Source organism: Uloborus diversus, chromosome 1 (assembly GCF_026930045.1).
Source record: "Uloborus diversus isolate 005 chromosome 1, Udiv.v.3.1, whole genome shotgun sequence".
NCBI classification, from domain to species: Eukaryota; Metazoa; Arthropoda; class Arachnida; order Araneae; family Uloboridae; genus Uloborus; species Uloborus diversus.
Window position 1 is genome coordinate 2,169,465 of NC_072731.1, and position 12,226 is coordinate 2,181,690.

General features: G+C 33.0%; 1 protein-coding gene across 1 annotated transcript in view; it reads right to left on the minus strand.

The window, feature by feature from the left end:
- The window catches only part of LOC129234392 (uncharacterized), a 38,033-nt gene that overhangs the window by 13,910 nt on the left and 11,897 nt on the right, over positions 1-12,226 (minus strand). Inside the window, exons 10-11 of the mRNA XM_054868387.1 lie at positions 363-464; positions 189-291 (exon numbers count right to left, since the gene is read on the minus strand). Coding sequence (XP_054724362.1) covers positions 189-291; positions 363-464 — 205 coding nt within the window. The remainder of the gene's footprint in view (positions 1-188; positions 292-362; positions 465-12,226) is intronic.

A 12,226-nucleotide genomic window follows, 5' to 3' on the forward strand; every position in this document is an offset into this window, starting at 1 on the left:
AAGGAAGTACTATGAGAAATAATTAACAATTAAAGGGCATTTTGAAATACTTTCAACCAAAAAAATGGAAAATATCACTTAAAAATTTTCTATGGTAATTTAAAAAGAAAAGATAAACAAAAAATGTATTTTAATGCCATTTGTGAATTGTATTGCATAAAACTATAACATCTTGTAGATCAAAATACCTTATTCATAGAATTTTTTCCATAATTTTGTTCAGCACCTAACACTTCTATATGAGTTCGTTTGAAACCATCAAGACCCAAACTTTTGAACACATTTTCTGACCTGCAAATTTAAAAGATTTTAATATATAGTTCAATAGAAATTAAAACAATGAGGGAGTTGATAATAAATACCTTTTTAATATAGAATTCGCTGTGATAAACCCTTTCTCAGCAGCTTTGGGGCCAACAACAGGGCAAACAGTAGTTGCACGAAACCCATCACTAAAGGTTGCACTCACCTAAAAGTAATAAGATGTATAATTACCTTCAAATATAACTTTATCCAGATAGTGTATGACAATATTTAGGGTTTGAGATTTGAAAAAAGGAAAAAAAGTTTCTGGGTGAAACTAAAACGGAAGTAAATGCCAATTAACACATGAAAAAGGAAGAGTAGGGAGAATTAGCAGCTTTAAGTATGTTTTTGTATTGCTTGTAAAGATTTCCCATAATCAGAGTAATACAAATTGAAACATGAACAAGACATAAAACCAATTTTGTTTTGTTTCTTTTCTTACAAGTGTTTTCAACTTGTTTCAATGGTGAATTCCAACATTATTTGCCTTTTTTAAGAATTTTTATTTCTGAAAAAGTTTTTTGTAATCAACCTCCTTCATGGATTCCTATTTCTCAAAAAATAGTAAAAGTTCATCAATAATTTAATTTTTATCAATAATTTGGAAAGGAAAATTCGGTAATACTTATACTACAATGTTAAAGCACAAATTTTCAATAAAGTGCAGATATATGTTTCGGGGCTACAGAAAAAAAAAACCTTTTTATCCAAAAGAAGAGAGTTTACGAATGAAAAGATAGACAACAAAAGCCTTTTGAAGTCAGAACTGATAGACATCGGTAAACGATATTTATCTGCGTTCTCATTCCTAATGTAATGTAATATAAAATTTACTTTATTCAAATTAGATTAACTTCTCAACTCTTTCGGCACGTGTAAAGTTTCAGTTTTAGGTTGGCATCCTTTGATGCCCAATCATATGCAAATGAGGCAAGTATAAATAGTGAACGATTCCAATCGTTCTCTCTCTCTTTTTGTGTTCGTCAGCTTCTTGTGAGTTAGGTCCGATAGGTGTTGGGGAGTTGTGAACTCCGCCTCCACTTATGGCCAGGGTTTATTCTTATGAACTTATTTTTGTTAGTTTATTTATTTTAGTTACTATGGACCAACAAATTTTTGGTAAGATTTTAACATTTTCCAATGTTCATTTCTTCACATTCACATTTGATTCTGCACCTTCCACTGTGTGATATTATCTCTGCTTGTATAAGCATGTAACATTGTTGACTGACTTACGAAATTTAGCCCTTCGGCTTTTCGTTTAAACATCGTAAGTTATCATAAATGTTATGGGCCCAGCCCTACCCAATTGTATCATAATAATTACGTGTTCAGTATCATGAGTAATATAAATGTATTAAGATGTTTTCGAATTGTCATCAGAGTAGAGTATTAGACTTCGTGTTTTTGTGATGAAATGGAATGTTGTAACTGACTTGTCTTTTTGCTGAATTGGTAGATGACAAGTGTTTGGAAATCTTTTCAAATTGTTTTCCCCGCATCGGCGTTGAATGAAAACTGTGAAAATAGAAGCTTTTCTTTTACTTTTTGGAAATTTGTATCGAATCTTTAAGCCATGTGTAGTGTAAACTTTTCTCAGACGTTTCGTTTGCATTTTATGGGGGGATATAGTTGGTTTGGTGTTAGGCAGAATAGTGGCTGCTAAATTCAGCGGAAGACCTGGACTTGTTCCAGGGGGGAAGCTGTAACAGTTGCACTATTTAGGTTTTTTTCGGGGATATTTTGAGATTTTGTTGGTTGTTTTTTTGAAATTAGGTTTTTTTTATTTTTGGCTTTTTTCGTGTTCTTATCAATCATGGCATCCCAGAGTGTTCCTATCGAAAGACAACTATGTGAGTTGGTCATCGGATATCAAATTTGTCCTAATGGAACGAGGTCTGTGGAAGATTGTAAATGGCATTGAAAAGGAACCTTTTTCTAATGATGAAAAAAAGGCTACTGAGCAAGAGATTCGTAATTTTCAAAATCGACAAGATGTGGCTCTATCCATAATTTATTTAAATTTGGGGAAAAATTTCAAAAAGATAATCGAAAATCAGATCAACGCGGCTGATGCCTGGAAGGCTTTGAAAGATCACTTCTTTCCTGACAATCGTTGTCAGCATATGACATTGTTTTCAGAGTTATCCCAATGTCGTATAAAAGAGGAAGAGTCTGTCATATCTGGCAACATTGAATAGCACTCAACAGATAAAATGAAGAAGTGAACTGAATGAATCGGCCATGTTGAATCTCACTTGTGTACTTGTTGCGTGTCTTGTTCCAGGTTTCTTGTTCTTGTTAATGTTTTTATTTTAACTACCTTTGAGAATAAATGTAATGTTATAACCAAGTGTCACCTCTCTTAACACACTACGACATTGGCGACGAGTAAATTGGAAAATATTACAATAAGATGCCGAACACTGGTATTGCTCATTTGCAAAGTTTTGTCGAAGGGGACAACTTTGTGGAATATCTCATGAGAGCGGAATTTTTCTTCGAGGCCAACAAAATCACGTCCGACGATGAAAAGCGTGCCCTTTTGTTGACTGCAATTGGAAAGAAGACGTTCTCATTGCTTCGCAACTTACTTCAGCCGAAAGAAATAAAAGATGTAAAATATGCCGACATTGTGAAAGTTTTAACGGATTACTATTCCCCGGCTTCTTCAACCACTATGGAAAGGTTTCACTTCTACAATCTCAAACAAGGTAATGAAGATATTTCAACGTTCATTGTAAAAATAAAGGAACTCGCCAGCAAGTGCAACTTCGGTGCATTTCTAAACGACGCACTTCGAGATAAATTGGTTTGTGGATTACAGTCCGAACAAATTCAAAACAAATTACTCAGTGAAAAAGACGTTGATTTCGCTAAAGCTTCTGAACTGGCTCTTGCTATGGAAACAGCATCTAGAGAGACCAAGTCACTAAAAGAAGAAAATCAAAGCGTCCTCAAAATTAATGAGTATAAGAAAGTAAAACCAAAAGATTCGACACGGAAGAATTTTGGAAAGCCAACATATCCTCCTCAAATTACAAAAGTAATAAAATCGTGCAAGCACTGTGCTAAATTTCACAGAGGAGAGTGTAAATTCAAGAATGCTACGTGTTATCAATGTGGTGTAAAGGGTCACATTAAGCCTGCATGTAAAGCTTCAAATACGAATTTTCTTGAAGGTGCTGCAAATGTAAGTGATAAACCAGAACCTTATTTGAATAACATTTTTTCTAAAAATTCGGGTAACGTAAGTGTGAGTGAACAATCAGAATATTTGAATAACATTGTTATGTCTAAGAATTTGGGTAGCGTTAACCCATACACTACTAATGTTCATATCAATGGGGTGAAAGTGAATATGCAAATTGACACTGGCAGTGAATATTCAATTATTTCGTTAAATAAATTTAAAAAATTGAAATTAAATTACATAGAGTCGAAACCAGCCCCAATATTGAAATCTTACACTAACAATGATTTAAAAATTGTAGGAAATTATGATGTACCCGTAATTTATTTGAATAAGTGTTACAGTTTACCATTAATTGTGGTTGATTGTGATAATGATAATAAGCCTATTTTGTTGGGTAGAAAATGGATCAAAATATTGAAAATTAAGATTGATGATTGTATAAATATGGTATTTGATAAAAATGTAAATTTTGATAATGTTTCTTCTACTGTTGAGTATTTCAAACATAAATATCCAAATTGTTTTAATTTAAATGATACAACTGGTATTTTGGGTGTACCTATTAATATAGCAATGAAATCGGAAACTATTCCCATTTTTTGCAAAAGTAGACCAGTCCCTTATGCTTTAAGAAATCTTGTTGATAAGGAGTTGGATACTCTTATTAACAATGGTGTTTTGTACCCTGTTGGCCATTCCAAATGGGCAACACCAATAGTTGCTGTTCCCAAACTGGATGGAAATGGTAGGGAAGCTGTTAGAATTTGCGGAGATTTTTCACTTACTGTCAACAAGTTTTGTGAAACTCAATTTTATCCTCTACCATCTCAGGAAGAAATTATAACTAGTATGGGAAGTGGGAAATATTTTTCTAAAATAGACTTATCAAAAGCTTTCCATCAGATTCAAATTAGCCCTGAATCACAGGAATTGTTAACATTAAATACCCCCAGAGGTTTACTCAGGTATTCTAAACTTCCTTTTGGGATCAAATCAGCTTCTTTTCTTTTCCAACAAAAGATGGATGAAATATTGAAAGATTTTTCTTATACAAATTGTTACATAGATGATTTATTTATAAGGGCAAATACAAAAGAAGAATGTATAAAAAGAACTGAAATTGTTTTGGATAGGCTAAATTCTTACAATGTTAAGATAAATACTTCTAAATGTGAATTCTTTAAAGACAGTATTCAAGTTCTAGGGCATAAGAAAGATTTCACTGGTGTCCATCCTTTAGATGAAAAGTGTAATGATATATATCAAGCTTCGGTGCCTACAAATTGTACTGAACTGAAAAGCTATCTTGGATCATTAGGGTATTATTCTCATTTTATTCCAAATTTATCTAATACTCTTCGTCCACTTTATAAATTACTTGAAAAAGATGTTAAGTGGAAATTTGATAAAAATTGTGTAAAAGTTTTTGAACATAGCAAAACTTTGTTAAAAAAGCATAATATCTTGGTTCATTTTGATATGGCAAAACCAATAGTTTTGCAATGTGATGCATCAGACTATGGCGTGGGGGCTGTCTTGTGTCATGAATTTCCTGGCGGTGAGCTTCGACCAATTTTTTTCGCTTCCAAAACTTTGAGTAAAGCTGAAAGAAATTATGCTCAAGTGCATAAAGAGGCTTTGGCCATAATTTTTGGTATAAAAAAGTTTAATAAATTTTTACAAGGTCAAAAATTCACCATCGAGACTCTAGGCCATTGTTAACATTATTTGGTCATAATAAACCTGTACCAACTATGGTTAACGCGAGAATGCAAAGATGGGCCATTATCCTTTCAAATTATGATTATGTAATAAGGCATAAAAAGGGTACAGAGTTGTTGCTCGCTGATGCACTATCTCGATTACCATGTAAAGATGATGAACCAATTGATGAGTTCACACATTTCATATGTTTCTTTTCTGATTTTGAAAATTTAAAGATTGATGATATTCAGAGAGCAACGTCTCTTGATCCTTGTTTATCAAAAGTGTTGAATTACACTAAGTTTGGTTGGCCTACTGATGTTGAAGAAAATCTTAATGAATTCAAAAAGGTAAAGAATGAATTAAGTGTTGAAGGAAATTGTTTACTTCGAGCAAATAGGTTAGTTGTTCCAGAAATATGGCATAACAAAATACTGGAGCTTCTTCACAATGAGCATCCAGGTATTTTTAGAATGAAGCAGTTGGCTAGAGCTTATTTTTGGTTCCCAAAAATTGATCAGTTTATTGAAAATTTTGTAAATAAATGTATACCTTGCCAACTCACAAGACCTTCAGCTCCAAAAGTAAAATCAAATTTTTGGCCTTGGTGGCAAGCCTTTTGAAAGAATACACATAGACTTTGCGGAATTTGAGGGTAAAAATCTTTTAATTGTTAAAGATTCCTATTCGAAATGGATCGACGTATCTGTAGTAAATAGCATTGATTCAAAGTCGACAATAACTCAATTACGAAAATTATTTGCTTGTTTTGGCTTACCAAGTGATGTAGTATCTGATAATGCTCAGCAATTTAAATCTGACTTAATTTTAAAGTTTTTTAAATCCAACGGGATTAATCCAGTAAATTCTCCACCATATCATCCAAATTCTAATGGTGCAGCGGAAAATTCAGTATCTATTGTTAAAAACATGTTGAAAAGACAAACATTTTCTGATCGTAAATATGATAATTTTCAACACAGATTCGGCACTTTTTGCTTATAGGAATACTCCTTCATCAGTAACGTTAAAAACTCCTGCCGAGTTAATTTTTGGCTATTTGCCACAAACTGCTATTACGAAGGTTAGAAGTAATCATTTGTTAAAAGAAAAAAAGTATCAGGATTATCAAAAACCTTATTTCAATCGCAATGCTACTAAAAGAAATTTTGAAATAAATGAGAGGGTGTGGGTTAAATCAACTAGAGGTGACGTAATTAAATGGTTCCCTGGTAAAATTACTAAAGTTATAAGCCAGAATACATTTTTAGTTAAAGTTAATAACAAAACACGATATGTTCATTCTGATCATCTTAGAAAGTCTGCAATAGACGAGGAAAAATTTAGTTTTTCAAATTTAACTAATATGAACTGTGATGTTAATGTACCATCCATTAGGAATGCTATTTTACCTGCATTAGATATTGCTAGCAAACCTAACGAAGAAAATGCTCAAAATAATTGTGCAAATGAAACATTACCTAATGCAGAACCGTCAATAGTTAAGCCCGAAAATCCTCCGAATGCTGAATCGCAAAAATCACCGATACGTTCTACCAGACCAAAGCGAAATGTAAAACCCATTCAAAGATATGGCATTGATTCATGAATGTATATATTACTTTGTAATAATTTATTTTGTACATTGTGTATTTTTATTTGTTTACTAACTAACAAATAAGGAGGAGAGTGTCATATCTGGCAACATTGAATAGCACTCAACAGATAAAATGAAGAAGTGAACTGAATGAATCGGCCATGTTGAATCTCACTTGTGAACTTGTTGTGTGTCTTGTTCCAGGTTTCTTGTTCTTGTTAATGTTTTTATTTTAACTACCTTTGAGAATAAATGTAATGTTATAACCAAGTGTCACCTCTCTTAACACACTACGACAACACATACGATACTCTTAACACACTACGATAAATCTTTTCGCTGCCCGTACTCGGCAAATTTTCGAAAGAATTAAGGCTATAGACGCGAATTTCTCTGAAAATTATTTGATTTTTCAAATTTTGTGTCATTTGCCCTCAGAATTTGACAATATTTGTCAAGTTATTCTTAGAACTACTGCACAGGAATTCACATTTAATAAAGTAGTCAGCGAACTTATTGCCGAGGAATCACGAATTCGACTAAAAGATGAGGATGATAAAATTATCGGCAGGGCTAACTTTGTAAAGAAACTGGGTAATTTTGACAAGAAAGGAGTAAAAGGGAAACTAATTTGTTTTAACTGTAATAAACCCACCCATAAGAGGAATGTGTGTCAAAATAAGAGGGTTGACAAGGACCTCGAACAACGAAACAGAAAGTCAAGATCACCAATCCGGAATAAGAGAAGGCGAACAAGAAAACTGCAAGGTGCAGTTCCCCATCAGTGGAAAAGGATGCATGTAAGTACCAGAACTTTTTCATTTCCGAAGTACATCTAAATGAAGTATCAGAAGACCCTGATGAATTTATTTTCGACACTGGTTCCACCCATCATTTCGTCAACATTCGTAGTACGTTTGAGAACTTTAAACCATTGCGAAACAAAGAAATGGCTGTAGCCGTTAGAAATGAAACTTTCCCCATTTTGGGGATGGGAACTGTGAAATTAAAGTTTGATGAAACTATCATTGTTTTAAAAGATGTAATGTACTCTCCTAATCTGCGTCAAAATTTGTTATCGGGTACTAAATTTGATAAGGGGGGTGCTAAGTTTGAAGGGGGAAACGGCTCCGTGGCGATATCTGGTCGAAATGGATTTATATTTAGAGCAATTTTAAGAAATGGCATTTACTTTGTAAAACCTCAAATTTTGTATAATAAATCGTATCAAGAAAGCACAAAACCAAATAAAAGTAATGATAATTTCGAAAATGAGAAAATTGAATGCTCTAATGTAGAAAAATTAGAATTGTGGCATAGAAGGCTGGCACATATTAACACCGATAGTATCAGAAAGAGCGGTGAATTTGAGTGTGTCCATGGCCTGCTTAAATTCAAAAATGTAAAAATAGATTGTGAAAATTGTAAAATTGGTAAATTTAAACGTGTTTCATTTAAACCAATAGGTAAAATACGGTCCAAATGTCCCCTTGAATTACTTCATGCTGATGTGTGGGGTCCATGTAATATTAAGGGAAATAAGGGGGAACGTTTTTATTTATCAATTATTGATGATTTTTCACGTAAATCTGCTTTGTATCCAATTAGTGAAATGAGCAAAGTACCAGAAATTTTCATAAGGCACATAAAGCATGCTGAAAGATTTTTAAATCTTAAAGTAAAAGCTGTTAGAACTGACAACGGGGGAGAATTCGTAAATAAAGTTTTTGACAATTATTGTTTGGATAACGGTATAAAACATGAGTTAACCAATATTTTCAGTCCAGAGATGAACGGTTTGGCCGAAGTGTACAATCGCTCAGCCGCTAATGCTGCAACAGTATTATTGGAAGAAAGCGGGCTAAGTAAAAGATTTTGGCCGGATACGATGCTTTATTTCAATTATACTTGGAATAGGATTTGTCACTCAGGACAAACTAAAACACCTTTTGAGTTATATGGTGGACGTAAGCCAAGTGCTAGGCACGTCAAACATTTCGGTGTTTTGTGTTATCTTGGAACACCCCGTCAGCAAAGACATAAACTTGATGTTAAAGCCAAAAAAGGTATATTTTTGGGCTATGCATTTAACACTAAGTGTTTTCGTATCTGGATTCCCGAAAGCGGAAAAATTTTTGAAAGTATAAATGTAAATTTTAATGAAAATGTTTATTACAAAGAAGCTTTTAAAAATATATCAGAGAGTGACTCTAGTGGAGCTGTGCTGGGTCCCTGTCTCAAATGGTCAAATATTCAATCAGATTCTGAAAATTCAGAAAATGAATCGAATTCCGAATCGGATAACGGAAGTGAAAGCCCGAGTATGCCGTCTAAATTCTTATCTTCTGATGAGAGTGAAAGTGAGACGAGCGGGGATGAATCAGATTCGAATTCTGACTTGAGTGAAAATAGGGAAAACCCACCACGGGCCCAGCTGCGTGAAACAGAATGGGTGAGGAAAGCAATCCCAAGGTCAGATAAATCTCGTACTGATATTTATTTTTATGAGAAACATTCTTCTAAACGATTACGTTCTTTAAATGATGTTGAAAAATATTGTTCTAAAAATGCTATTTTGTTTAAGCCACATTTATTTGATTTTAATGGTAAAAATTTATATCAAGGTGAAATTTCTGATCAAACTGTTCATTTAAATTTATGTAACTTATGACTAGATGATGAAATTGTAATTCCTAAGAATTACAAACAGGTTCTTAAATCTAAGCAAAAGGACCAGTGGTTAGATTCAATGAGGGATGAATTAGAGGTTATGCATTCTAGAAAAGTGTGGGATTTAACACCTTTGCCTGCAAATGAAAAACCAATCGGATCAAGATGGGTTTTCAATGTTAAAAGAGATGAATCGGGAAAAATTGTTAGGTATCATGGGAGACTTGTTGCTCAGGGATATGCACAATCCCCTGAATCGTACGATCAGACTTTTAGTCCGATGATTCATTTTTCATTGGTTCGATTTTTCTTTTCCTTGAAAATATCAGAAGGTTGGTTCGATTTGCAGTGCGATGTGAAAAACGCTTATTTATATGCACCTCTTAAAGAATGCATCTTTATGAGACAACCACCGTGTTTTGCAATAGAAGGGAAAGAAAATCTAGTTTGTAAGCTTAATAAAGCAATTTACGGTTTGCACCAGAGTGGCCGTATGTGGTTTTTTGAGATAAACAGTGTTTTATTGAAAATTGGTTTTCAGAAATTTGAAGAATGTAATTGTGTTTATATTTATAATTCATGTGTCATTTTATTGTTATATGTTGACGATATTGTTTTGCTCGCACGGAAAGAAAAGAATTTAAATCATGTTTTAAATTTACTTAGGAAAAATTTTGACTTAAAAGTTCTCGGAAAAACGAAAAAACTGTTAGGTGTTGAATTTGAAAGAACTGATAATGGTTTGAATTTGTTTCAAACTAAATATATTATTGAAGTTTTTGAAAAGTTTAAACATTTTAATTTTCCGGTTTCATCATTGCCGATTTGTAAAGGTACTGTTTTTTCGAAATCGAATTGTCCTAATACAGAAAATGAAAAATTTGAAATGTCAAAGATTCCTTATCGTAATTTGTTGGGTTGTCTTTCTTTCATTGCGAGCAGAACGAGACCGGACATTTGTTATGCGGTCAATATCTTCAGTTAATTTCAAAGCAATCCTGGTGTCATTCATTGGAACGGTCTTTTAAAACTTCTGGGTTATGTTTTTCAAACAAAAGATTTAAAACTTAAATTAAATTGTAATAGAACCCAATTAATAGCTTTTTCTGACGCCGATTATGCAGCTAATCGAGATGATCGAACTTCACTCGGGGGGCAGTTAATTTTGTTGGATAATGCGCCGATTGAATGGCGAACCTTCAAGGAACGTTGTATTAGCCTTTCCACTATGGAAAGTGAGTTTGTGGCCCTTTGTGAAGTGTCTAAAGAGCTTATGTGGTTTGACCGTGTACTAAACGAATGTTTACGCTGGGGAATTGTTAGAAAAAGTAAAATTAAATCTGTAATGTACGTTGACAATCAATCGGCCATTGACTTTGTTAAATCTCCGATTGAAAATCACCGTACAAAACATATTGATGTAAAATTATTTTTTGTTCGTGATTTGATTCAACGGGACATTTTTACCGTAAAACATGTAGGTAGTAAATCCAATAGGGCCGATATTTTTACGAAGCCGCAGACCCGTTTTGAACTGAATCGTTTTTGTGAACAAATATTTTGTTAATTTTTAATAGTATTAAATTGTTTAGTATAATAGATATAATGGGATGTTAAAGTATAAATATTTTTGTAACAACTGAAATTCTTTTTCAAATTTCTCGTTGGTTTAATCTTTGAGATGGAGGAATTTGATTCAATGATAAGAGTTTATCTTTAGAAACTAAGCGTTTTAAACAATTTTGTCATTGTGAAAAAAAAAAAAAATTTCAAATCATTGTGCCCATCTTTTTCAAAGATACTGTTTCGAGTATTTTTATCAATTACAGTTTGACAAGATAGTTTGCAGCGGAAATGTTAATCTTGGACTTACTACTAGTTCCTTGGACTGTGGATCATCAATAGGCAAGAAGGACTTTTTTGAGAAAGGACTTCAATCAAATAAGTGGTGATGCATTGAGCTGCATCTGCTGATGGATGATGTATTATGATGGATATATATCCATATTTGTTTATTGTTGAATTGTTAAATTTTTGTAAAAGATTAGGCCTGGCCCTTTGTGGATTTTTTTTTTGGGTTATTTTTGAATCTATTAAAATTGTATAAAAATTTAATGTTTAATAACATTACTGAATGAGAAGGGGGGATATGATAGACATTGGTAAACGATATTTATCCGCGTTCTCATTCCTAATGTAATGTAATATAAAATTTACTTTATTCAAATTAGATTAACTTCTCAACTCTTTCGGCACGTGCAAAGTTTCAGTTTTAGGTTGGCATCCTTTGATGCCCAATCATACGCAAATGAGGCAAGTATAAATAGTGAACGATTCCAATCGTTCTCTCTCTCTTTTTGTGTTCGTCAGCCTCTTGTGAGTTAGGTCCGATAGGTGTTGGGGAGTTGTGAACTCCGCCTCCACTTATGGCCAGGGTTTATTCTTATGAACTTATTTTTGTTAGTTTATTTATTTTAGTTACTATGGACCAATAAATTTTTGGTAAGATTTTAACATGTTTCCAATGTTCATTTCTTCACATTCACATTTGATTCTGCATCTTCCACTGTGTGATATTATCTCTGCTTGTATAAGCATGTAACATTGTTGACTGACTTACGAAATTTAGCCCTTCGGCTTTTCGTTTAAACATCGTAAGTTATCAAGAACTTTGCTTTTGCGCAAAAAAAAAATAAATAAATAAATAAATAAATAAATAAATAAATATTATAAAAACTCATAATGAAGCACAG